The 27,164-nt window shown below is 36.4% G+C and overlaps 1 protein-coding gene across 3 annotated transcripts in view; it reads left to right on the top strand.

Moving 5' to 3' along the window:
- RGS12 (regulator of G protein signaling 12) overlaps positions 1–23,611 on the top strand; it is an 83,264-nt gene extending 59,653 nt beyond the window's left edge. The window contains exons 11-18 of one of the 3 annotated variants that reach the window (XM_079305853.1): positions 1,495–1,695; positions 2,500–2,573; positions 4,697–4,823; positions 5,749–5,845; positions 7,320–7,387; positions 7,907–8,060; positions 10,656–11,273; positions 22,819–23,610. In XM_079305853.1, the coding sequence (XP_079161979.1) occupies positions 1,495–1,695; positions 2,500–2,573; positions 4,697–4,823; positions 5,749–5,845; positions 7,320–7,387; positions 7,907–8,060; positions 10,656–11,273; positions 22,819–23,180 (1,701 nt within the window). In that variant the 3' untranslated portion in view covers positions 23,181–23,610. Of the gene's footprint in view, positions 1–1,494; positions 1,696–2,499; positions 2,574–4,696; positions 4,824–5,748; positions 5,846–7,319; positions 7,388–7,906; positions 8,061–10,655; positions 12,809–22,818 lie in introns of those variants that run through there. The other 2 variants (XM_079305854.1, XM_079305855.1) reach the window with 2 other exon arrangements.
- Positions 23,612–27,164: the final 3,553 nt, after the last annotated feature.

The raw sequence follows: 27,164 nt of genomic DNA on the forward strand, positions 1-27,164 counted from the left end.
AGAGTGTTAGAAATGCAATGGAGTTGTATTCATATATTCTTACTCTGTCCTTGGGTATGTTTTGCATCTTGTCTGTGTTAACATTAGGCACCAGTGAACTTCCAGAATGAAGTTTCCCTTTTAAAGTCTGTAGCTCTTTAAAAACAGTTTGTTTCTAAACAAAACCTGCAAGAGAGAATATGATTTGAACAACCACAGGTTAAAGCATTCCCTCTTCTTGGCCTATGCAATTAAGTTGGATTAGGTTGATTTTTGTTGTGCCAGTACCTGTTAGGCTTCTTTTCTGTCTATTTCTTTTAAAGTTCTGTGTTCTTGTCATTATGACTTGACTTGATCCTAAAAAGCTGAGAAGTTTGTTGCAAGCACTGTGCTAAGAAATTAACAAGTGAAGACACTGTGATTTTTAACCATCAAGTTCTACCTTCACAGTGCATAACTAATAAGGTGCAAAATTAAAAGAGTATTAATAAAACATAGATGTAATACTTTATTTTATCTATATTGATATGGAGGAAGAATCTAAAAAAAGGAAATTTAAAAGTGTTTTTTTGATATCCCTCTAATAAACTAGATTCTGTGTAGTTAACCATTAACTGTGTAATTTTATCTATGCTAAAAATATTAATCAGGGAAACATACATGGTGAAGTCATGTTTATTTCTGTTGCAGAAAAGTCTTGCCTTAAAAAATAGAAAATGCAAAACCTCCCTAAAGCAACAACCCCTCATTTCTCTCCCACTCCCACCTGATTTAAGACAGAAAGTTACTGTGACTTGAATGAGAAGCACCAAGTTAAAGAAAAGAGAAAAAGCATGATGAGTACCCTAAAAGGCTGTCAAAACCAATATTTTTTAGTGTCCTTTTAAGTTTAAGTGAGCTTTTTGTTAAATTCTCAGATATACTTATGATATTTAGTAGTAGTGTTACTATTCTGTTGTTACTCTAGAATAACTCTAGTGCCTAGCCCATAACATTTTAGTTCTAATTCACTTTAATAAAAACAATTAATGGTCATGAAGCAAATAATTTAAAAATTTTAATTTCTCTGTGATGTATTTGTGCATAGAATTCATATTATGTTGAAAGAAGAGGAAATTCTGAGAGGAAAGATTGAGGAACCTGATGTTTAAAGGCATTCCTCTTCACTTAAATGTTGATTCATTGGGTGCCAGTTTTTGCATCAGCAGGACATTATTTGGATGTTTAATAAGATTTTATTTCCTTTTATACTTAGGAATTTTTTAGTAAATCTTGTAGCTGTTTTACACACTTGCTGTGTAAAACTTAATCTGTTCTTGAAATAAATTTAAACTTTTGCAGTATTGTGATATTTATCTATTTTTTTCCCCCAGAATTTAAGTTTATCTTGTATTTGTGGTATTTGGAAGGATTTCTAAAGCATGGTAGAAAGTATGGTTCTTGGCTTGGTTTTTATGCAGACTCCAAAAGTCCTAATTTTCCCATTGGGCACTGAGCTTTCTTTTTTCTTTCCAGTCTGAAACCTCAAGATTGCCTGTATTTGTACCAGATAAAGACAAATCCCCCAAATACTGCTGTGTAAACCTTCCAGATGGCTCATCCAGCAAAATGGCTGTGAAATCAGGGTTCTCCATCAAAGAGGTGCTCTCGGGGGTCTGTGAGAAGCATGGCATCAACATAGCTGCAGTGGACCTGTTTCTAGTTGGAGGTGATAAGGTACTATGTGTTCCTGGGCTTTTTTGGAAGCATTTCCATCCCCATTTTACAAATAGGGAATTCTGTTCTCTCCACACTGACACTTATTGCCTGGTTCTGCCCATAGCTTTACATTGGCAGTGCTGGTTAATTGAAGGATAATTGAATTATCCACAAAGAAAACAGTGTCTGGCAGTAGATGCTACTGCATCAAAGCCCAAAAACATAGTGACATTCAGTTGTTCAAAGATGAATGAGATGCATTAATGCTAGAAATGAGGTACAGGTTTTAATACTGAGGAAAATTTCCAAGACAACAATCTGTGTGGATGTGCAGTGTGTGTGTGTGATGGCTCTTAGTATCTCCAGTTCAAAGAGAAGCAGTGGACATGAAGTATTTATTCTCTTAAATTCATGCTGTTGATCCATCTAGATTGATTTTTTCTCATGGTAATAATGTCCATAGTTATGGGCTTTTTCTTTTAAAGGTCTTAAAGACTGTTAGCTGGCTGTATTTTATAATGCATTATTCTATTCAGTTTATGTAAATTGAAGAATCTAGGTTTGTTTTAAAAAACCTAGTTCCTGAAAACCTGCAGACTCCAGTGGAAATTGGATTTTGGTCATTGGTCATCATTTTGCACTAGCCAAAAGAAAACATGCTTTAATCACGTTCCATGTCATAAAGGAACAGGCACTAGAATGCATGAAACCTGTATTAATAATATTCTGAGTTACCTTAAAAAAATGTAACAACACAGTTGCTCTTTTTTGCATAGTTTAAAATGAATTTGCTCTCTGTTTTATCCCTGTCATGCTCTGTAGCCCCTGGTGCTGCACCAGGACAGCAGTATCCTGGAGTCTCGGGACCTGCGCTTAGAAAAACGCACTTTATTTCGGTAAGGGGTAAAAATAATCTCCTCCTCTGGCCTTTTCCACCCCATTTGCCATTTTCCTTTTTGTAAGTGCAGGAAAGGAGATGTTACCAGTTACCTGTGCAGCTGGAGGAGGGGCTTTCTGGATTGTTCTTGGGATACAAGTGGGGTTTTGATGACAGTGTTCCAGTTTAGGGACATTTAAATATTATTATGATGTCAAAATGCTCAAACTGAGGCAGCTGTGAAAGCATTGAACAGATCTGTGGGTCCAGAAGGACCTTCCAGTTCAGAGAGAGACATGCTTAATAAATTGGAGTAGCACAAGAAAGATAATGAAATTGAACTGTGAGTCTCTTAGTCTTAAAATTAAATGGATATGTTTATTGATGGCATGTTCCCATTCAGTTATAACTGTAATTATATGCCCACCTGGAAAATTATAGTAAGACTAATTGTATAAATAAAATTCATCTGATGAACTCTGAATCTTAAGTCAATTTAAAATTATTAGTATGGATATAATATAATGCATGATATGTGTAGCTTTATGTAATGTATTTGATAGTGTGTGTTTTTTTCAAAATAGCATTGGTAGTTTTTTTTCCAAAATGAATCCAGATTAATGCATGTCTGGATTCACTCCTGAAATAATTATTTGAGGTAAAAATATTGGAGTAAAATGTGTTACATTACTAACCTGGACTTTAGAAGTGAATAAAATTTATTTTGTCAGACATTCCTTATTTTGACTCTGTATTACTTTTCCTTAGGAAGTTGGGCTAGTTTCTATTTAAAGGTACTTCAGGTTAATAAATACTGCATAGCATATGCAATTTTGAAATTGAGATTGAGCAGTCTTTTATTAGGTGTGAGCTTTTTGAGTCTCCAAGTTAAAAAGGAACTTTAAGTAGGCAGTACCATATGTTATTTGTGTGTTAATTAAAATTTAGAAATGTTCTATGTTATTCCCTTCTCTGGGTAGATGCTATGTAAGCAAATATAGTCAAATATTTGGAATATTTTCAGACAAAGGAGAAATACTGTGTGACGATACTTAGTTACCTCAATGTTTGCCACTTCTGTTTCAATTGCCAGCAGATGATTAAAGTGGATCATTTCAATTTAATAACTGTTGAATTCAAAGAAAATATGGAAGACAAGGTTTCATTTGTCCTGGCTTCCTGTGGAAAAGGAAACATCTTGTATTTAAGTAATTTTTGTGAGATTAAACATGAGTTTTATATTTAATTGTGACTGACAAAATTACTGGTAATAGTAATATCTGATGATGTACATTTCTTCTGATTGTTTTGTTAGTAATAAGTTTGTCCTTAATTTCATACTATAGTACCATTACAATAAAATGAGGTTTATGGAGGATTCAAGGCACTGATGAAGAACGTTAAAAAAACCAAAACCAAACCAGAGCTAGGCACAGCTATGTGCAGGGAAAAAGATGCTAATGAATTAGTTGTTTAGGTTTAATTTTGTAAGAAAAATAAAATTATATTTCATTACTCTTTTGCTATTTTAATAATGCAAAATTATAAACTAGGCTCTGAAGAGAACTGTCTTTAGCAGTAAATTCTAAGTTAATTACTTTTTCAGTTTGGTATATACATTTCTCTTACACCAATATTTCATCATACGGTACAACCAACTCTGAAGAAGTAGCATCATCTGGAAGTCCACTGTGTTAGTCAAGCATTAAAATACTTGTCCAAATCCATCTCATGTAATGAATAAGAACTTGTGAGTCTGTCTTATGGAACTGAGAAGAAATATTCTTCTTGCATCCAAGTCTGTAGTCCAGGCATGGAGTCACTTTGGAAGGACTCCTGGACCAAACTGGTCAGAGTAATCTGCCTGTAAATATGGAAGTGCTGTGGAATGCTTTTTCTTGGTCTGAAATAGACTGGCTCAGGCCTTCACTGAGCTCTGCTGAGTGAAACAGTACCATTTTTATTTGTGTTAAATATAAATAAGAATAAAGAAATAAAGTCACTTCAGTTTAGCTACTGCAGTTCCAGGTAGTTGCTAGCTGTAAATGGGTATAACTTTGCCATAGATTGGATTTTACATATTTCTGTTCACTTTATTTACTGGAATATTTCCCACTTAATGTTCCAATTGCTGTGTTTCAGGCTGGATCTTGTTCCTATCAATCGGTCAGTTGGTCTGAAGGCAAAACCCACCAAACCAGTAACAGAGGTTTTAAGGCCTGTTGTTGCAAAATATGGTCTAAATCTTAATGAACTTGTGGCAAGACTAGTAAGTATTCTTTGATGTAAATCAAGCAGCAATATTTTCTGTCTGGAGATCATATGATAGTCCCTGGAATGATTCCTCTCCTGAGAATTAGGCATTTAAACATCTATAGCTACATTTTGAGATAAAATGCATTGTAGTTATAACCATTATGTGTAATAGTAGTTACTCAAGTATTTAGTCTTTGTTTTATATTCTCTTCAGAATAAATCCAACATCCTAAATAAGCCTGAACTTTGCTTCTTCCAGAACTCAACTCCCATTATTAGCCAGAGAAAGTTGTTTGGATTAAAGCTTTTGTTCCATTATCCTGGGAATCATAAAAATTACCACAAATCCCCTTGTAGAAATTTTTTGTGTAAGCAGACCAATTCAACATCTCTGCAACTGAACTCTTGGCTAGAATGTTCTCTTTTCTATTATGCTGGAATACCTAGGAATTTAAAATTAATTTTGTGGTATTTCTAGTAGTCTTAGCTGAACCAGTCCAAGTTTTTGAGAAAACTGAAAAGCATGTTGGTATAAAGGTAATTTCATTTAATGTAATTACAAAATTAACAAAATGCAATCAATTTAGAATAAAAAAAACTTAAATGTCCTCAAAAAAAACATGATTTGTTGAACATACGCACTAATGGTGCTAGAGTATTTGAGCACACTTACAAATTGGATAATTTTTTTTCCTCCATGTGTTTTTTTTTTTTTTCCTGAAATATCATTCTTCTCATAGAACAGGGTTACACTGATTGAAATCAAGGTAGTTTTACATCACTGGTATAAACATTTTTAGAATGGTGGAAAGATATATTGAAGCTACTTTGAAGCATAAAAATGCTTTGCTTGTTGTCTTTCAAAAATGCCAGACTGCATAAATTTGTTCTGAAAACAGCTTTTTCTTTATTACATACAAACTGTGATCCGACTTTAGAGTGGTGAGCAGGAACCACTTGATCTTGGTGTCCCTATATCTAACCTGGATGGTCAACGGGTTGTTCTAGATGAAAAAGAACCATCAAAGGGTAGAGGTAAGTTTTGTTTATGGTTCCAAGTCAGTTTTCTAAACCCTGACTATGGTTAGTTTTACCTATTGATGTGAAGGTGAGGAGGTAAATGTGATTAAATTTAGATCTATCACATGTGGCATGTATTCTTTTTAGCTAAAAAGCAGTGCAGTTTCTGAAGATTGAAGATTAATTTAATTGGTGATAGCAAGAATTTTTACTATTGCTGTAAGAAATTTTGCAGTAGTAATGTTTGAATCTTTTGTTTTCACTCAGCCACAGATCCACACACAGACTTAGGAACATAGCACCCAGTAATAATACTGAATATAAAGTGCCAAATATCTTCTGTGCATTTGGCAATTGTTCAGTAAAGAAAATTGTGTGTAAGGAAAACAGATGCAGTTTGTACAGCAGCTATATATGCTGCTACCATAATATACTTAAGCATGAGAAAGTGGCAGAGCCTACTTCTCCAGTTTCTAGTGATGATTTCTGAAAATAACACCAAAAAGGATAAAACCCATGATTACCCTAGGCAACATCATTGGCAAAATAAAAGTTTATCAGCTAAACAGTTGACAATCTCTTGGCACAACTAACACTCTAGCAGCCTTGAGAGTAAAGGTTTCATTAGTTGACTTTTTTAGAGATATTGCACACTTATTTTCAAAAACTAAATGAGGTATGGTTAAATTAAATAGAGCAGAGATCCTCTTTGAGGAAGAGCAGAGATTATAATGATGGAGGTATTTATTGAGAAGAATCAGATTTGTCATTTTTCTAACCAACAGAACCGATTGTTATTTTGAAAAAAGCTTTCATTCTAAATACTCTCACACATAATTAGTTTAAGGATTACAAGTAAAGCCTAATCCAGTGTGCTGCCAGCAGCTGTAAAAGCCTAAATCATAGAGGATCATTCTGGCAGTGGATTTGTTCTGTGGCAATGTACCAGTGAAGGGGGGCTATGATTCTGTGTTCCTATATTTGCTGTAGGCAGATTTAATTTGGTGGAGCCTTTTGGTTACTTAGATGATGGCAAGGAAGATACAGCAGTGTCTACAAAATAATTGGTGCATGAAACAGGATGGAAAAGATTCAACATGGCCTTTCAATGGTCTTTTCTGCTGATTTTCTTTTTTACATTATAATTTTGAGAATTGCAAACGGAATTACCAAAATATTACTATTATTTGATCTAAAGCAACTGAAAATTTATTACACAAGTGAAACTTCAGCATCTTTTAAGTATCTTCAGCATCTTTGAAAGTAATGCCAGTGTGAGGAAAATCAGAAGATGGGAGGGAGATTCTGGTAGGTTTTTATTGAAAAGTATCAGGGTTGTCAACTGTGCTCACTCTTTATTTTCTGAGTACATATTAGAGCAATTTTAAAGCAAAAATCTGTTGGGTCCATCATTGTCCCTTAAATCTTGCTTCTTTGGGGAAATATGAATCTGTAGTTACAGAAGTATATTTATGTTCAATGTTTACAGAGAAACAAAGGGGAGTTTTAGTAAAACAGACTGCAACTGTATCTTCTTCAAGAAGTCAAGGATCTACTGTAAGTCTTCTGCAACGATTTTTCTCCATTAGATCATCTTCTGTTTCCTTCTAGAATTCTGTATCAAAGCCTGCATTCACACATGATTTTGAATTGGCCAAATTATGTAACTAGATTGAATATAGCTGTAATCTGTCTGATCCTTTTCCTCTGTCAACAGTATTTTTTGTGAAGAACTTTATCTTCGTGATGAATCAGTTAATTCTTTCACTGTGTTGTGTTTGTTGTTTTGTGTCTCATTGGCTTATCTGTGTTTGAAAATTATTGAACTACTCTGTAGTTCAAAGGCCCTTTCTGTCATGTGAATTCTTCAGAGTAAGCAATATTATATTTATTTCTACATTTTTGGAACTATGGCAAATGCTTTTTGCTGTAATCAAGACTAAACTAAAACATTTGTCATGGTGTTAGAGAAATGTTTTTTCTTCAAAATAACTTTCCTCATTCCTTTAGGCCATATTATATATAAAATGATAGAGCCTGAATGTAAGTAGTACCTTAACTTTCCTTCTAATGCAGGGAGAGGGAAGAACTCTAGGAAAGTCTAATTCTATCAAAATGAAAGGCGAAAATGGAAAAAATGCTAGGGAAGTCCGGCTGTCAAAGAGAGAAGACTCTATTGCAAAGATTGGGAAAAAAAAATGTCAGAAAATAAATTTGGATGAAGCAGAGGGTATGTGAACTTTCTAGCTTACATATTAACATAAGTAGTCTTAGAAAAATTTTGTGTCTGTGTAGGTACCATGTGTTTAATATTGTGTTGTGAAAATCATAGTCATGATCATTATATTCTTGTTTGGTGTGTTTGAGTTGTCAAGTTTTCTTAAGTTGAAGGTGAAATTTCAATATCTAAACACCAATATAGGTACCCAGTGGGATTTTCAAAAGTGAAGGGTACCTAATTCCTGCAAAATAAAAAGGAATTAGTTACTCAACTACAGTTGAACATCCCATTTGATCTCTTTGTAAGTAAGCTGTGTCAAAGCTTGGCTTTCTGTTCACCTCTATATAAGTGTTTGACAGGCCCTGCACAGTAGTGTAGACCCAAATGTACTCAGGTAAGAATTTTTGTAAGTTTTCTGCTGAACTCTGTAACAGCCAGGGCAGTGCAGTGCATGGAGGAGATGTGATGGGCAACAGGAAAACTTGCATTCAGCAAATGCACTGAAAAGGTGTTTAGAAGTAGGAACAAGCAAAGAGGTTATTGGTAATCTTGCATTTCCTGAGTCCTATTTTTACCTTTGTTACATTTTAATAGTTCTGGTGATATCACTGGAAAAAATCTCATAGGAGAATTTGCTTTCATATAGAAAGATGTCCATGGGCAAAAGAGAAATAAAAATGATGTAGCACTAGAAATTTTGGTGTAACACCCTGTGGCCTAGGACATGAACTGCAGTGATTACCTGTCTGTTAGCCCTACACGCTCCTCCCTGTTTTCCCATGTAGACAGAAAACCTCAAAGGACGTATTTGACTAAAATTTACTGCTGAAGTTACCCCATATGCATATCCAAAACCTGGGTATGCACATTTATACAGCAAATGAATGTTTACCTGTGAATGTTCATCTGTGAATAAATGTCCACTGACTAGAACTGAAAAAAAAAATGCTATGGCTAAAACTTCTGCAAAATAGATGTTTTTTAATAGAAGTGTCACTACAAAATATTAGTGCATTTTAAATTATTTTCTGTTGCTTATTCTTTTGTTAACTTGTTTTCCATATTTTAATACTTTCATTTTTTTTCCTAGGACTGAGTAAAACATTAACATAATTTGAAAACTTCAGAATTCGAGGCTTTCACATTTTATTTTGAGTTTTGTGAAATTTGTCAGAGTTTGGAAAATGCATACCAAATGTTGTAGATTTGTTTTTTAATGCAAAAGCAAACAACTGTTCTATGAACTTTGAAATTTCAGAAGCATTTTTGTATGACACATCTTAGAAATGTTGCATGTTTTAATATGCCTACCGCCATTTTGCAAAACTTTGGCAATAAGAAGCATTTTGAAGCTTCCATCTTGGCTACATTCAGATTTTATGGCATTTGAAAAAGCATGTTAAAAAGTCATTTTTATTAATACATTGCAAAGCCTGCCAAGTATGAGTAGAGGATTTAGGAATAAGGTCATACAAGTGCAAGTGTATGACTTTGTATTATACTAAGTTAAAACTGATACTAATGTTCTATTGCTTTATTTCTATATGGCTTTTGCTTCAAACAGTATTTATAAGCTAGGTTGGAACTGTTGATTTTAATTAATCTGTTGGAGATGGCCTTTTAAAGCATCTTTTAATATTCTGTAGTTAAAGTGCTTCTTCTTGAAAAAATAGGACATGCAGAGACCCTATATTAAGAATTACATATTTTTATATGTCTATGTTTTGTACCAAAGAGTTTGTTTATTGTTGCAATGCTTCTTTTTTGAGGAGTGGTATAATTCTTAGCTTACAATTGATAAGTTTCTTGTTGCCAAGTTTTGAAACGTTTTAGAGCAGTGTTCATCCAGTATGAGTATTATTTATATATATAAACATATTAAACCATTGGATATCATTAGGGACATGATCAGAAAATCACTTCTAATTGTGTTAAAGCCTCTTTAAAAAGCTGCCCCATTGCTTTTGATAATGATTCCTTGGATGGTTACTGACTACAGTAAGCTACTGATTCATTGCAGCTCCAAGTAAAATGGGGTTACTTAAATCATTATCTGATCATACCCTGTGATGATAACATCCTGGTTTAAAACTACACCATGAATCGAATTTAAGCTGTGATAAAATATAATTACTCTGAGAGAAACTCAATATAACGAGGAAGTTTGCAACATTCTGAATCTTTGAATGTTCAAATGGCATGCTATTTTTGAGTTAAGATGGGTAAAACCCATCCAGAATACAAAAACGTGCACCCATTGTCTGTAAGACTAGAGCCTTGTTTTGTATAAAGAATTAAAAAATGCTGCGTGTGTGTACAGATTTATTAACTGCGTAAAATAGAAGACGTGTTCAAGGCTCAGTGGATTGCAGCTGTTCTAAACTGCAAAACTCTTACAATAGCAATGCTGATGGTCTTAATTATAGTGATGCTAGTGAACATTGCTGCAATTGAAAAAGTTCCTAATTAACATGGGATCTTATTTCAAGGCAGCATTGAAAGAATTGAAGATCTTCATGGAAAATAAATGTGCTGAAAATGTACGTTTTAATGGCATTGCACTTTCTGACAAAAACTTGTCAATTTTGGGTTTTTCCCCAATAGAATTTTTTGAACTCATATCCAAAGCACAAAGTAACAGAGCAGATGACCAACGTGGACTGCTAAGGAAAGAAGACCTTATTCTTCCTGACTTTCTTCGTTTACCACCCACTGGACCAGAACCGTCCTCATCTACTCCCGCTGGTCCTAAAGGCCTCAGCAAGCGAGTTTCAAAAAGTGATGGCAGTGATGGATGTACATCACCCAGTGGAAAACAGGAGCCCGTGCAAAACTTTAATGAAAATTCAGTAAAGAAAATGGGTTACTCAGAAAGCAAACATAAATCTGCTTTGGCAGCACTCCACAGCCAGAAGACTTTCAGTGTTCCTTTCAGTCCTCCGTTGTCTCCAATTCCGCACGCGCAGGAGAACAATGCCACGGTGTGGAAAAGGCAGTCGAGAGAGCTGCAGGCTGAAGGCATTCAGATGGTAGATGATGAGAATGTGGCAGACTTGACTCTTGTGGCTGAAGGAGATATCAGTAGCCCTAACAGCACTTTGCTTCCACCGCCACCACCAACGCCACCGTCAGACATCAGTAAACTCACGGAAGCCAACTATCCGCCCCCAACTCCTTTTGCAGGTAATCAGGAAAAATCTGGATATCAAAGATCCAATTCAGGTATTTCTAGATTTTAATAGTCTTTCCTTTTGTGTGAAACTACTTTTTCTTGGCACTGTTAATCAGTATTTGGCACCCATTAAAACAACAAAGAAAATTCTCTCTGCACCTTATTTTCTTTTTTTTTTTAAACCAAAAAAAAGAAGGAAGATAGATTTTTAATTGCCTTAGTCTGTTCTAACTGTAATACTTCTGGTTGCCTTTAACAATGTACTTTTGTTTGAATTTGGCATGTAACCAAAACTGGCCATATGCAGACAAACCTTTGAAATACATCCACGTGCTGTAATTATCTCATTCACCCTCAGAGTACAAAACAGGGTATCAGCATTTTGAGATCCATAGCACTGTTATGTTCCAGATTTTCTGATCCATTTCTCATAATGAGATACTTGATTAGGGTTTAGAAGTTTAAGTACTTTAACAAAAACCCTAATTATGTGTTGAAAATTGCAGTATTGTTGATGATTAAAATTTTAAATGGATAAGCCTCAACTTAACATATATTTCACTAATAAATTTGATATTTGTGACTAAAAATAGAAGTTATTTTTTTTAACCCATACTTTGCTACACAGAGAAATAGATTGCATCTATCACACTTTCTCCCAGAATATTCACATATCAAGAAGCTTTCTATTAGATAATTTTAAAGAAAATATGTAACTTTTTTAGGATGTAAGTTTCATGGTCTAGCAATATCGCAGAGCAATAGTAGCCCAAGGCTGAAGTATGGAATTTCTTTATAAACATGGACTCTAATAATAATTGCTATTACCAGAAACAGGAATTTGAAGACAATGGGTGTCGTGACATTGGCATTTTACAGTCATTGAACTGTGCATTTTAATGTAAAATATAAGAAGAGGTATCTATGTGCTACATTTATTTTTGATGTTTCACAAACATATGGTGCCATATTTGTATGATCACATTTCTTTGTGATGTGGGAATATACATTTTAATTATTTATCTTTTTACACAGAGTATTTGATACTGTTCTTTATCTGTATGGTTGATGATTTGTAAATACTTCTTTGGTTGTTGGATGCTTATAAATGGCAATGCAAATTATTTCATCCTCTTGGTATTTTAAAAACCAATTCCTTTATTAGTAGTATCTGAGAAATGTTCTATAAGCTCTACCACTTAATTTCTGAAACTGAGTATTGGACGGACTTGTAACCAGTGCCTATGAATAACAGAACCACAAAATGTACTTCAGACATATTGATGTATATATGCATAGATTTGTGTTGGTGTCTTTCTGATAATATGTCAAGTGTACAACATAGGTATCAATTTGCATATTTTTCAGTGAGAACTGTTAAAAAAAACCATTTGCACTTAAAAAAAACTTCATGAATTTACAATATTTTAATGCATGCCATAAGTTTCTGTGTAACCACTGAGCTGTAGCTTTCCCTTTTCCCACTTTCTACTTTTTACTTTGTAGAAATCTTTGTGTAGTTTTCACATGTATTTTGTATCCTTGTTCTCTCAGGAGTAATAAATTCTAGCTCTAGTTACGCAAACTGGTTTTAAGCTTTCATTTTCTTCATTATTTTAAAATTTCTGTTCTGGATTAAGAATTCTGATTGAAATTATCTTCTTATAACAAACAGATTAATAAATATGAGCTAGCAATTACCATGAGACAAAGCTGACAAATATTAGATTTTTTAAAGTAATTTAGACATCAAAGGTCAAATGCTGTCTTGAAGTGCTGATGGGTCACATGTGAAATCCATAGCATTGGCATGTGCTCCTGAAGCCAGATGAGAGATTTCTTTTGAATTAGTCATAACAGGAACTCCTGAAAGGAGAATTTCTTCTGTCTTTGGGTTCTTGGGCTAAACTTTATATTCATTGCTTTCCTTCTTGTTTTAAACTAAAGCAACTCTTCCCTGGTCTTTAAGGAGTGATCTGGTGATCTCAGCTCATTTGGAGTAACCAAAGTAACCACCTCTTTATTTGGTATCTTGGGTAAGAATGAGGGGTTGGTTGAGTGCTGGAGACCACACTACTCTTCTCACTATTTGAGGTGGGTCCTACATAACAGCACTGTGAAGCCTAAATTAAAAAAAAACAACAAACCAAAAAACATTCATAGAGGCTTGTTGTGCTGTTAACTAGGTCTCATTGTGTTCTGGGGGCTGAAAATCCAGTTTTTCCAAAAGTCACTGTGTTCCCATGTATTTCTGGGTCTCTGTGAAAGAAAATAACGCAGTGGAAAGTCCTGTAGCAGTTCCCCTTCTAAAATTATTCAAGCTTTTTCACAACAAATAGCTAATACCTTTCATATTGAATTTTTTTAATGGATTTTGATTAGTAGATATTTCAATTCGTGTTCTCTACTTTCAGTGGTGATTATTCTGTCATAGTCACCCATGAGAATAAGTAATCAAACTAATTTTGAAAAACTAAAAATCTAAATTTCTTTTTGCTTTCTGACAAACCAGATTTTTTTAATAACAAAAAATTTTAAAAATATATAAAGCATCTTCCTTTTTTGCTACAATCTTATTGCATATATCAGCTGCATTCTATACTCTTCTCACAACACACTACTATATAATGGGAACTGTATTCTATTAAAAAAACGGTGATTTTGTGGAAAAAATGTGGGCTGAAATAAAACTTTTCTATTTTCATGATTGGAGTTTGCATGGAAAGGCTGTTTGATGATGTACATAATTATAATAAAGACTTCTGGAAACTCTCTCCAGTCAAGAATCGAAATCTCAAAGGACTAAATAATTAATAATGGTTGCTTTTTTAAGTGCTTTAATGGTTCTTCATTCATAACCCCTATCAATGGAAATTGCATTTCTGATTGGTTTATTCAATTAAAATGTTGGGATATAAAGAAAAATAATGACTGCATAATTTGAAAAGGTCTCTAGTCTTGGTTCCAAATTGGCCTGAAGAAAAATGATGTGTGTGCTTGCCCTGCACAAGTTGGGCTTATAAATGCTGGGAAAAGGACTGGGAAGAATGGAGGGGTCCCTTATGTTCTGTAGAGGGCAATTTGCTGATGTAGTAAAGCCAGGCCAGTGTCCATCTCTCTAATGGGTAATGCTTGAGGTTTTTTCCACTTGATGATCTAGAAAGTGGAATATGAACAATGGCAGGCAGCAAAATAAGGTTTGCATCACTTGGAGCTTTTGAGAACACATTTTCAAACTCAGTTCTTAGTTTCTGAAATAAGTGAAGTATTTTTATACTGTATTAATGCATAGTTATGATGTAAATAGTAAATCAGTTAGCAACACAGGAGTCATTATGGATTCCAGTTACTCATCAAGAGAAAAAGTCTTTATTTTGAATAAGCCTGCTAATTCTGGAAAATTTCCCACTTTAAAAATCAGAGGTTTCTGGAATGTGAAGACATTCTTTCATGTCTCTTCATATAATGGTGGTCCCATTTGTGGAAGAAGTAATTATTGTGTGGTGTGATTGGCTTGAAGTAGTGCATTCATTTTTGAAAATGTTACAATGCCAATTCAATCTCCTTGGCTTTTTCAAAAATTATTTGTTTTATTTTTCTTTTTTTAATTGCCTGGTGTAGTCTGGATACTTTGAATGTTGTCCAGTTTTTCCCAAGGGGGTGGGCACACACATTACCCAAGTGCAAAACAGCTGCCATGGGGAAAAGCAGCCTCCCAAACCTTTAGTCTCCTTAGGAGCTCTGAGTATTAATCCACAAGCCTTGCACTGGGTTGTTTATTCAGCAATATTACACTGGTCTGAGTTGTTCATGATGGTTTTTGCCTCTTCTATGAAGGTAGGTGGGCATTTAGTTATGATAGCAACTGGGGTTTTTCAAGGAATACCATTTCATCCTGAAGTAGGATAATTTGCAGCAATACAGATTGAAGTGCACAGACTGTAGATTTGAGTCTGTCAGATTGTTCTTCTCTTAAAAAAAATCCCTGTTTCTTTTGGACCTTTTTCAGCTAGGATGAGAATTATTCTCAAAATGACACTACATTAACAGTCAGTGGAATTGTCTTCCAAGTACAAAGGTTTTTGGTTTGTTTTTTTTTTTAAGGAGATATATAGACTGGATCCAAATGCAATTCAAAAGTTTATCCAAAACTACCTTTTAACAAGCAGATAATGTCATTGGTTAAGATAGAGAGCCAGCTAGGGAAAATAAAAGCCTGGTAAACTCCTGGTAATTATGCAAGTTAAAGAATTAATTTAGACAGTTTAAAGTGATATAGCTTTTACTTTTTTTTTTTTTTTTTAAATAAGAAACTGCTTTATTTCTGAAATAGATATGCAATTATATCCTCAAAATAAACTTGCTTCCTTTCTTATTCAAAAGAAATCTTTCAGAAATGGAATAGCTAGTACCAGCACTAGGATGTTTTTGTTGTGAAAGATAAATTATGCAGAAATAAAATGCAGGGTAGTCTTTCAGAGTCTGGCTATTGTTCCCAAAGCTAAAAAAAAAGAAAAAGAGAACTCCTCAACTGATCCTTTTTTTTTTTTTTTTTTTTGTTATTTACAGAGAGGATGCAGTTCCCCACAGCTGAAGAATAGAAATCAGATAATTAGAATAGAGATTGTGGTATTTCTATGACTTTTACTTTTTTGGCTACTAAATTTTTTCCATTTTACTGGTAATGAATTCCAAGTGCAAAAAAGTTTGTGATAGGTAAGGAGATTAAGAGGAGATTAAGAACAATCATGTCTATCTTCAAAATTTGAAAATAAGCCTTTGTTTTTCTAATAAATTATATAATATTTTACATAACTAATATTTTTTATAATCTCTTAATTTGTGTAGCATATTTTAGAGACAGTCCAGTGGTGTTATCTGTGTAAATCAAGATAACCACATTAATAAAAACATAAGACTTTAAGTAAAGGAGGTGATTATGACTTAAAAGATGTAAGAATAATATAAATAATTATTTGTAACAAAGGCTGTTTTCTTGCAATAACTTACATCCTTTACTAATTCTGTGTAAATTTATAGAAGATAATTGGATTCTGGATCAATAGAAATAAGTACTCATGAGAATCCAGAAATACTAAGGCTGGGATGTGTTAATCCTCTTTTAACCAGAGCATGATTAAAGGGAGAACCACACGTAGTACATGTTGTGCTCAACAGCAAACACAGGAGGAGAGTTTGGAGTAGACAAATGGGAAGCATGGAAGACCTTGGGGGATGATGATTTGAAATGTAAACTTATTTTGATCAAGCAACAAGATAAACATTTTAGAATTTCAAGTTTTATCACTGACAGGATGCAATGTTAGAAAAATGACAGCTTCACTTTGAACCAAATTCACATGGGCTGAACCCAGATCTACTCAAACCCACAGCAGCATTTGGATGGTGAAATGAACTGTGTTGAATTATTGGTTGAAATGTAACCAGTAGCCCAGCAAAACCACATTTTAGATTTGCATAATTAAAAAATAACCTAATGAATGGCAGATAAAATTAAAATGGATTCAAGTAATTTAATCCACTATTTCCCAACATAGGACTCTCTGCAATAATTAAACCTGCTGTTACTGACCACTGATGGAAAACCAAAATGAAGATTAACAATAAATGCTGGAGGATCACACGGGGCTGAACCTGTAGGCTGCTGCAGAGATGTTTTATCATGTCTACTGCTTGGAAAGTTTTCAAAAATTGCTTCAGTTTTAGCAGTGGAGAAAGAGAAAACTTGAGCAAATTGGACATTGTTACTGAGGATGTGCATGCGTGCCTGGATCACAATTCAGAACTTTTCATTTAATTTATTCTTGGGCTGCTCCTGGCTTTTAAATGACCTTGTGTGCAGTTCCCTTCAGCTGCTGCTGTGGCTGTGAGGGGTCCCTGCCCTCAGCAAGCACAGGTTGCAGTGTTCCCTCTTTTGCATCCATAAGCCACTGCTGAGCTCCCTCTTCCATGTGATATTCTGAATTTTTCTTTCTGAATAATGTTTGGTGCTTTGTTCTTCTTGTGAATGCTTTGGAGATGAGTGAAATGAAAAGATTTCTATCTACCCATTTCTAAACTTAATGCTGCAAATGTGTTCCCAAAATTCCCAGGAAAAAGGTAAATAAACTGGTAGTGTAGAATATTGCTGCTTTGTAGAATAACCCATTTCCTGGCTCTATGGCTTCATTTTACTGAGTCAGATTTCAAGGCACTTACCTTATGCTGCAGTTGCTGTTTCATCATGCAAGTGAAATTCAGCACATAAAGTCAAATTTCCTTTGAAAAGATTTAGCATAAACTGTAGGTAGGAATCTTTTATTAAATCCACTTTCTCCTCAGTGCTGTATCAATTAAAAGAAGGAAGCTGCCAAAGAAAATTTAACCTGTGGTATTCTAAAACTAAAGTGTAAAGTATCCTTTTCCCTTCAGAAGCATGAATCATTTCGCAAACTTAAAAAAAAAAAAATTTTTTTTTGCAGTAGTAGCAGTATGTCAGCCAGTGTGGAAGTCATTCACCCACCACTTAACATGTGTGGGAGGGCTAAAATGTAGAAGTAGCATTTCCTAACAGTTTAGGACAGGAAGGGATAAGTGTCTTTCCCCGAGTGAAACTGCCAGGTTACATCCATGTATTCCCAGGTCCCTGAAGTGACCATCACAGGGCTCCTGTGTTCAGTCTCATGTCAGAAAATGCCCTCTCAGGCAGTGTGGTACCACCTGGGACAGGCTCCATGGAGTCAGAGCCTGAACAGTGTCTGCCCAGACTCCCAGGGTACAGCACCCCCAGAGCCTTGTGCTTTGGAGGCTCAGAGTGGCTCAGTGCATTTGGGGTGGTACATTGTAAATCACCAGTGCCAGGAACTGCCCCTGAGCACTTCAGGCTTCTTTTCACAGGAGTTATATTGGAAGTTTTATGAAATACTTCAAACAGATTTTTATCTGCTGTAAGTCAGTACAAAACCATTAATCTGGAGCTCATTCCCTTTAACTGAGATCAGATCCTCTCTGACATTAGATGTCAAATGCCTGGGATCAATGGTATGAAAATCAGTGGGATATTCTTGTTATCTTTCAGTAAAACTGAGACCATCTAAATAGTTCATGGTTTTGAGAAGAACAGTCAGATTTTACCAAAGATAGAAGAATGATGAGTGAAACACTCAATTTATGTGAAAGAGATCTTGTTGAAAATCATAACTAAAATCTACCACATTGTCAATAATTAATTTATTGACTATGGTATAGAAGCAATATAATTGCAGGGTGTCGTGAGCAGATCTTTAAATCCCCAAGCATCCACATTAGACTTAGGGTTGTATGATCCTGTCATCTACGTTTGCTACTCCTGAAATTTCCAGGTTTTTTGTGACCCTGTCTCTGTGTGGAAATTGGCCAAATGTTCCCTTATTCCTAAACTACCTAGAAGATAATGTCACGTGATCTTTTGCTTAGGTCTTAAAGTTTGAGGAATATTTTTCACAGCAGACAATTTCCCTTTTTCTCTCTCTATAAAGATAGTTCTCCATAATGATAATGTTAAATTTAGAGTGCTTGAGAATACATAAAATCCAGATACCACAAAAATAGAAATATTGGTAACAGAAATCAGGAGACAGTGCCTGACTGTAGTCACCTTTGGAAAAATGCAGATGGGTGCAGCTAAACCATCTAAGCAGTTATTTGGCTGTGAGTCTGTAACACAGCAGATCTCTGGTTTAAGGACACAAGATGACATGATTATTTCTGTCTTTAAACCAGCTGGAACATATTAATGGGATCAGATGCTCAAGAAAATTCCCTGAGAGCTGTGTGGAATGCTTAGCAAGGGAGGAGATTACCAATAGGTGTGAATGTGATATTCCAGCCTAGAAGTTCACTGTGTGACTGCTGCCATAAGGAGTGTCTTCCTTTCTCTACTGAAGCTAGGACATCTGAGAGATTAGATTTTGGAAAATGTAATAACATTCCTGACATGCTGCATACATGGCAAAGCATCTGCTGAGCTCTCCATGGAGGCATTATTCATCAACCCAGTCAAGAACGTATGAAGAGAATTTTACCTGTGAAGGCCCTCTGCACCTTAGATGGTGCCCTGCACAGCTAAGTGTCTGCAGGTATTTGTTACTCAAAAAGAAAACATGAGAAGGAGACCAGTGAAAAAATGTTACAAACTTCACTGAAACCTCATTATAAAGCTTCCCTGAGTACATGCAAATCTTGAGTCTTGTGGGATACATTTATACACAAGCTGGTTTGGCAAATCCTGCCTATTATTTGTGTTTAATAGCCTTGCTCCATAAAAGCTTTTTCTTAAAAATGAGGGGTAAAAAATTACATTGAAATATTTTTTTCTGTGTAGAGCTACTCTTGAAATAATCTTCCTGTTTGGTGAAGATGAGCTAAGACCTTTTCTATCCTGACAGGAAAAGTGAAATCATCTTCACATTATCATCCCTTAGTAATTCCATATTCTTTGGAACTGGTATTTTAGACAAGATGTTCTCTATTATTGCCCTGCCTCTAGTAGTAATTTATTTGATGCTACAGAGAAATTGCTCCTGAAAAGGACAGAAAAATATGTCTGTAATGTGGATGTGTTCTTGTTCAGATGAGCTTATGTCTTGTGAAGCCTGAGAGCAAACACTGACCTTATTTTTGCTGTGTTCCTATTAGACAACACCCAGTTGCTTTGTGTGGTGACTCAGTGACACCATAATTTCAAGCCTTAATGGCATTTCTTACATTTAACTGTAGAAGAACAAATAAATACAGGAATAGTTGCACCTTCCATAGTGTTCCTCAGCAGGAGTTTCCAGCCTTTCATCTCTTGTACCCTGTTAATGCAGGCTGTGTCTTTGGGCTGTGCAGAGTGTTTCAACCTAGTCCAAGTTGACAGATATGAGACCTTCCACCCCAATCAAAGATGTTCCTTTACATGACATTTTACAGGAGGATGTATTCTCAGTGCTAGGACAGCTGGGTGACTCATGCTCTGTCAATGCCATTTATTTGTGGTAATTTGTCATTAGTAGGCATTTCAGCAATTTGTAGCTCTTTTAAAGCAACTTGAAAGGAGAGTCACAGGTCTTCCTCAAAGAGTGTAGAATAACAGATTAAAGAGATCAAGAGAACAATTCTATACACTCATGTTAAGATAAGCATTCCAGAACAGAAGAATAGCATTTCCCAGCACAGCCATGCAAGCAGCTGTTAAAATTTCACCTATGTTCAGTTTCAGTAGGGAGATTTAAACACAAAGTGTAATATAGTCCCATTAAATGTTAGCTGTAATTTAGTAGCTGGAGTCATGCTGGGCTAACAGGGCTGGGAGCTTTCTGCCTCTCTCTGCTCAGCTGATTTGTTTGGAGTTTGATCTAATTCCTCAGAAAAACAGCAAGCATTACTAATGCTAAATACCCACATTATTCATGTAGGGTTTCACTGTAGTTAAAACACTAAGCATTGGACTGCTTAGGATTTTAACTTATTTTTGTTAAATAGAAAGCTTTAAGCCTCAAGAAGACCCTGGAGTGATTTGATTGAAACTGTATGAAAGTGCTTTTTTGTCTTTTTCATTTGCATTTCCTCCATTCTCCTTATCAAAAAGTTCTTGATTACAGTGATTACACATGGAAATTTCTTTTCCTTGCATAAATCTGTACCGATCACTTAGTGGAATAAACAGAAATAAAATATTTGAAAGACAGCTATGGGATTTAACCACACCAGTTTCATGGGATTTGTGTGGCTAAACGTGCTGGTCAGGCACTTGAATGTACTGTGGCACATTCAGTAAAGCATGTTGGATAAGATGATGGGTAAGAAGATATATGGAAAAAGGGAATTAAATATGAAATGGAAGCCTCTACTCAGGCCTGCTTTTGTACCTTGAAAGTTTCTGATTTTTTTCCTGGCTGTCAGTTTGATCTAATGAAATCAGTTCTCTGTCTCTGAAAATGTTAATGTCCCTCTTTATGAGGGGAACCCCAGCTACAGAAGCCAAGTTGTTAACTGTGGTGTGAATCCAAAATCAATTTCTTCATCCTTCCCTTCTTGCTGCTGTTGACAAAAATCAGCTTCTGTATGTTTGCTTTAAGAAGGTCCTTTTAGTTTGCAGGGTCACACCTCACACAGACCTGGCTTTTGGGAGCTCAAGAGTTTAAACTGAGCTGTCCTGGGATAGTGATGGCTTTGATAGTGATGTGTGTAGTGCAGAGAATAGGCCTGGATGCTGGCAGCTGTGATTTTAGATATAACTCAGGGGTTCATTGAGTGTTGAAACCCTCAGACCTCAGAGGGCTGTGCAGCCTGCAGAGGAGAGAGGGGCAGAGAGGAACCCGAAATTCAGCAAACCCAGGGTCCTGCACCTGGGGAGGAACAAGCCCATGGACCAGCACAGCCTGGGGCTGCCCTGCTGGAAGGCAGCTCTGCAGAGAAGGGCCTGGCTGTGGACACAAGCTGTCCAGGGGCCAGCAGTGTGTCCTTGTGGCCAGGAAGGGCAGGGGAGTCCTGGGGTGTGGTAGCAGGAACAGTTCCAGCAGGTCAAGGGAGGTGATGCTGCCCCTGTGCTCAGCCCTGGGGAGACACAGCTGGAGTGCTGGGCCCAGGTCTGGGCTCCTCAGGACAAGGAGCTCCTAGAGCAGGTCCAGCAAAGAGCTACTGACTTGGTCAAGGGTCTGGAGAATCTTCCTTAGGAGGAAAGAGTCAGGAAACTGGGTCTGCTCAGCCTTGAGAAGAAACAACTGAGAGGAGCCCTCAGCAATGTTGGTAACTAAAGGGAGAATGACAGGGTGGAGTCAGGCTCTGCTCAGTGGTGCTGAGCTACAGAACACGGGGAAAGGGGCAGAAACTGATGAACAGGAACTTCCACCTGAATATGAGGAAAAACTTCTTCACTGCTCTGAGCACTGGGACAGGCTGCACAGAGAGAGTGTGGTTTCCCCCACTGGAGATATTCAAGAACCATCTGGACACAATCCTGTGCCATGTGCTCTGGGCTGACCTTCCTTGAGAAGATGCCGCAGGATCCTTTCAGCCTGACCCATCCTGTGATTCAGTGATTCTGCAAAGTTGTCTTTTTAAATTCTTGTGCTGTAAACTGGGGCCCATAATTGCTCTGTTGCAGTTTAGTGAACTGCAAGTTCAAATAATCCCTTACTCTGCTAGAGAGTTAAGCCCTAGCCAAGTGAAAATACTATCTCAGCAGGGTCTTGAAGACCAGTTCAGCTGAAGGAACATCTTCCATTCTGCCCCAGTGGAGGGTCTATATTCTCCTCCTTCACCTTTGGGTTTGCTGATGTGAGAAATTTTTTGTTCTAGAGGTGTACAAAATTATACTAAGTAGTTATTTTTAGTGGAGTCTTTTTACAAACTCTGAAAAATGCTACATTAAGAGACATTAGTATTTCACATTTATTTTTGAGATCTAGTGTTTACTTACCTACATGGAACATCAATAAATCTCTTTGGTGGATGAATATCTCAGCTGACTACCATTAGGGCCTCAGAGAAGGTTACAATATTGAAAACTGCTAAAACCACAAGATACATAACTCTCCTATTTTGTGTTTTTTGTTTTAATTCTTCTGTTAGGTGCAAACAGAAAGAAAAATTACTCACAAGGGACTTCAGGAAACTCGTGTGAGCAGAGCTCTCACAAAGCACAGCCCAGCAGAAGCTTTAATCCTCCTGGTGTGAGAGGGACCCCTGGAATGGAGCTGCCTGTAAACAGGATAATTGATGTGGATGGGGTCAAGCTGGAGGACTCTGGCACACGCTCCTGTGAGGATTCTGAAGGGAACCTCAGCTTTGAAGGTTATATCTCTGAACTGAGATCTTGCCAAGGGAGGATGAGGACTGGAGTTTACAGGACGTCAGATCTCCCATCTCTGATAGCTGTCAAGACTGAGAAGAATAAGGCCACTGAGAATCAGTATAAAGCTACTTTTGTCTGAATCTCTGCTTTTAATTAAATTTTCTGGTATTTTGCTTGGCATCAGCAGCAATGGAGATATGTCTTAGAGACATGTTTCTGCAAGATATAAGTGGTTTTCAATATCCACTTGCCTTCAAAGAGCCTCCTAGAGACTGACACTTCTGATACGAGTTGGAAGCCCTAGAATGAAAAAATCATATTCCAATGAAAGTATTGAGCTATTTGGTTTTTCTTTTTTCCATTTCTGTATTATTGTCCTGAGATGATTCCATTGAATAGTGCAATTAAAATTATGATTTTGCTCCTACCTTTCTTGTCTTTATTCAAGACAAACTTACTTTAAATTCCCCTGTCCAAACTTTTTATTTAAGATAATTTCAGTTTAATCTTCTAGAGGTTTTCTCTTGTTTTCAGGATTCCCTGTGTTTTAGTAGATTTTGGAAGTATAATTAAAATCAGTCACTGGTGTAAAAAAGATTAGGAATGCTTTCTTAATATCTTCCTGTCTGTCTCATAACATCTGGGAAAAGGTCCAAGTGGAATTCAGTCTTGTCTAATGCATTGCCTGGATATATGCAATAAAACCATTGTTATACAAGCAGCAAGAAGCAAAAAAGCAATGACAGCCACAAACCAACAAAATCCAAACAAGCAAACAAAAACCTACTACCCAACAACAACAAAAAAACCCCAAACAAACCAAAACTGTGAATTTGCTGTGCTGGGAATATTAGCTGCTTTTGTAGCCAACATGATGGTGTTTCTATAGCAGAGGTATATATCTGATTACACACTGGTGTGATGGTCACTGGGTCCCTCCTCATCACTGCTCTCAGTGCCTTGTAACTTTGGGGAAAGGAAATTTGGTTATTGCTCTTTTGATAAGGGTTCAGTGCCCCTCGTTCTTCTTGTTCATTGTTCATTTTTAATTTCAGTTAATTTTCAAGCCTTAGGTGGAGTTATGAGAAAGAAAAGATATTTATGGCAGCTGAACATGTTGGTTTTGCCAGCTGCTCCTTTTCCTCCATCCCCATTTCTCCAGGAGAGGTTGTAAGCCTGGACATGCAAAAGGGTACATGAAGAATTGAGAGTGTTGGAAATCTGCTCCCCATATTGAGTGGATGTAGAGACACTTCTGGGGCTTCACTGCTTTGAAATTATTGTGAGAATTGAAAAGTCATGCTGCATATCTCCTGGACTACAGATGCACACAGGCAATAGGTCTAAAGCATCAAGGTAAGTATTGATTAATTCCTCTTTCTCTACTCCTAAAGCATACCAAGAATATGCTGAATTTCTGAAAAGCTGAAAGTACTGGCTGCTGTCACTCAGTTTCTTAAACTCAAATGTGTAAGGTGAGAAAGAAGGTATATATGATTTTGCAATCACAAATCAAGATTCCTAAAGCTTAATGTTTAAGTGTTAAATACTCCAGTGAGATGAAGGGATACAACACTCATTAGCTTTAATACTTTATTTCTTTTTCTACTGGTAAGTGATTTTGCTTTGATATTGTGGAAAAATCCTTATTGACATTAGACTAAACTCGAGTGGGCTCGAATGATGGTGTATGTTGTGAAAATAGCTGCACTTTTAAAACTTCCAAGCTTTAAACTAATTTTAGAGTGAAGATAAAATCGTGGTGGTGTAATGATACTAGAGATTTACAAAACACAGCAGGCAGAACATAGCCCAGTGATGTGAAAATACTTAAATATTTATGTATTTTTAAAGAGTTTCTTTATTTTTTAAGTATTAAAAATAAGCTGATAGTTGCCCTTGAGCAGATATTTCTTTGCACAGATAAATGGATAAATGGCCATATTTTTTTCCTATCTTCTGGAAAATTAATAGCTTTGTTCTAATCAAAACTAAAATTACTTTTTGACCTGGGATGCTTTGCACAATGCTTTGCACTGTTTTTGTACCTTGGAAAATAAAATCCTAACATCTGACAGATAGAAACTTGAAATTCAAATGCAGTCATTACAGTCTTTATTAATCTCTGATCAATATTTTAGATGAAAAAGATTGCTTATCTTAAATTGTGCAAGGGCACTCAAGTGACTCAAGTCAAGCTGTGTGCAGGAAAATGAGGGATGTGAAAAAATGGAGTTTTCTTTAACATAGAGAAAACTCTTGGCAAAAAGCCTGGAAATCCTGTAAACAAAGGGACATGGGAAAAGCTGTTTCTCCCCATGCCACACTGTCATGCCAGTTAGTGGCAGATTGTTTAAAAGAATGACTTCTTAGCTAGAACTAATAGAAATTAATTCCTTACTTAGAAATCATTAATAACATTAGCTTTCTTCTCAGTATCTGGCAGAATATAAAAGCCAAACTGGCTGGAATCAGGAGTTGATGGAAAGGAATGTGGGCAGCCTGTCTCTGGCTGATGGTTTCCAGTATTTTACTAGGGATGTGGTCTAGTTTTAATTACTGTGTGACTCCAACATTGTAATTTGATTTTAAGTTGCCTTCTCATACTGTGATTTACACTACTAATCAAATCTGCTTACAGTTAGAAATCAGTCTCACTGAAGCCCTGCTTGATAAGTTGATCCTTTATCTTGCCAGCTAGATAATTGAATTCTAGCTGGCTTTATTTCCCTTTTATTTTTCCCAGTTTTTCCCAGTGTGGAAACTCCACTTGTGCAGAATTACTCTTTTGTCTTCCTAATCCCATGATGATAAATAAGAGGGGTCTTTCCATCCTTTTAGGTTGAAGAGGGGGATCTACTCACCTGTGTCAGTACTCATACCTGAAACTGTGACAACCAGTGATATAAAAAAATTCCAATCCCAATACTCAGAAAATCCTGCAGCATTCCAAATCTTATTTAATGTAGCAGTTGTCTTGTATTTCACTTGTTGTCATGGTATCTGATTTTCAGTTGTAGTGGTTCAGCCTCATTGGTTACACAAGTCACACTTTTGTTGTGGTTTAATTTTAAAGTCTTTCTGAAGAATAGAAAATATACATATAGGCAAACTTGCAGCGAGACTTCCCCCATAGGATTATTGTGATTTTGTGCCTTGTCAACAAGTCTGTGATATAACACACATGCAAAATAAATCACTGCACAGTTTAGCTCTGGGGGACTGTGACAAAGAACTAAGGGGTTACAAAGAGCATAAACAGACTTTGCAAAGAGACTTTGTGAACTTTATTGCTCTGTGGGAAGGAGCCAATACCTGGCTGCACTGTCCTTTCTCATGCCCCTGGAAGTCTTTTGGGGGCTGTTTAATGTCCTTGAAAGATGCTATGTCCTTCTGGCACTACTTCCCTGCCTGCAACTTTTGGTTTCTTTGTGCCTTTGCTGTAGCCTGAATTGAATTATTCCTGCTTCTCTTCTGATGCTGGAATTTAATGTTCTTAACAGAAAACTTCTAGATGTGCCTCAGCTGGCAGCCTCCTTGTCTCATTGTAGCAGATATAACCAGGACTTAGGAGCATATTTTTATTTTTTGGAAGTAGCTTGATTTTTGCCACAAAACTGAAATCCTTGCCAGCAGCTGTCTCTCAGCAGTGGTGCTGCTGCTCACCCCAGCCCTCTGCAGCACAGATTCCACAGCAAATTCTGTCATTTGAAATGGTCTCTCCTAAGGTACTTGGTAGCTGGGAGACAGGGAGAGTGTGTGTGGCAGTGTGATGCAAACACCTGGAGGCATCTTTTCACAATTTCTCAAAGATTTTGTGAAGTTTCCAAAGGCTTAGAGCAGGTCCTTATCCAGGGGTGTGAGAAACCAAACCAGGTCAGAGGCACCTCCCAGCCACAGCTCTGTGACTTGGGTTTAGAAATGCCCCTGTTTTCTGCATGGGCAGGCAGATTTCCAAGCTTGGTGGGGTTGTTGCAAGCCTGTGTGACAGCAGAGCTGCTCTGTGGGTAGTGTGGGTGTTTACCCTGCAGCAAAACCAGAGGCACATCCAAGTGCTTCTCTCTGTGCTCGTGGAAAAACATCCAAGTGTGGTGAGGTGATGAAGAACTGTGAGATTTGTGAC

The sequence above is a fragment of the Erithacus rubecula genome, assembly GCF_903797595.1.
Source record: "Erithacus rubecula genome assembly, chromosome: 5".
NCBI classification, from domain to species: Eukaryota; Metazoa; Chordata; class Aves; order Passeriformes; family Muscicapidae; genus Erithacus; species Erithacus rubecula.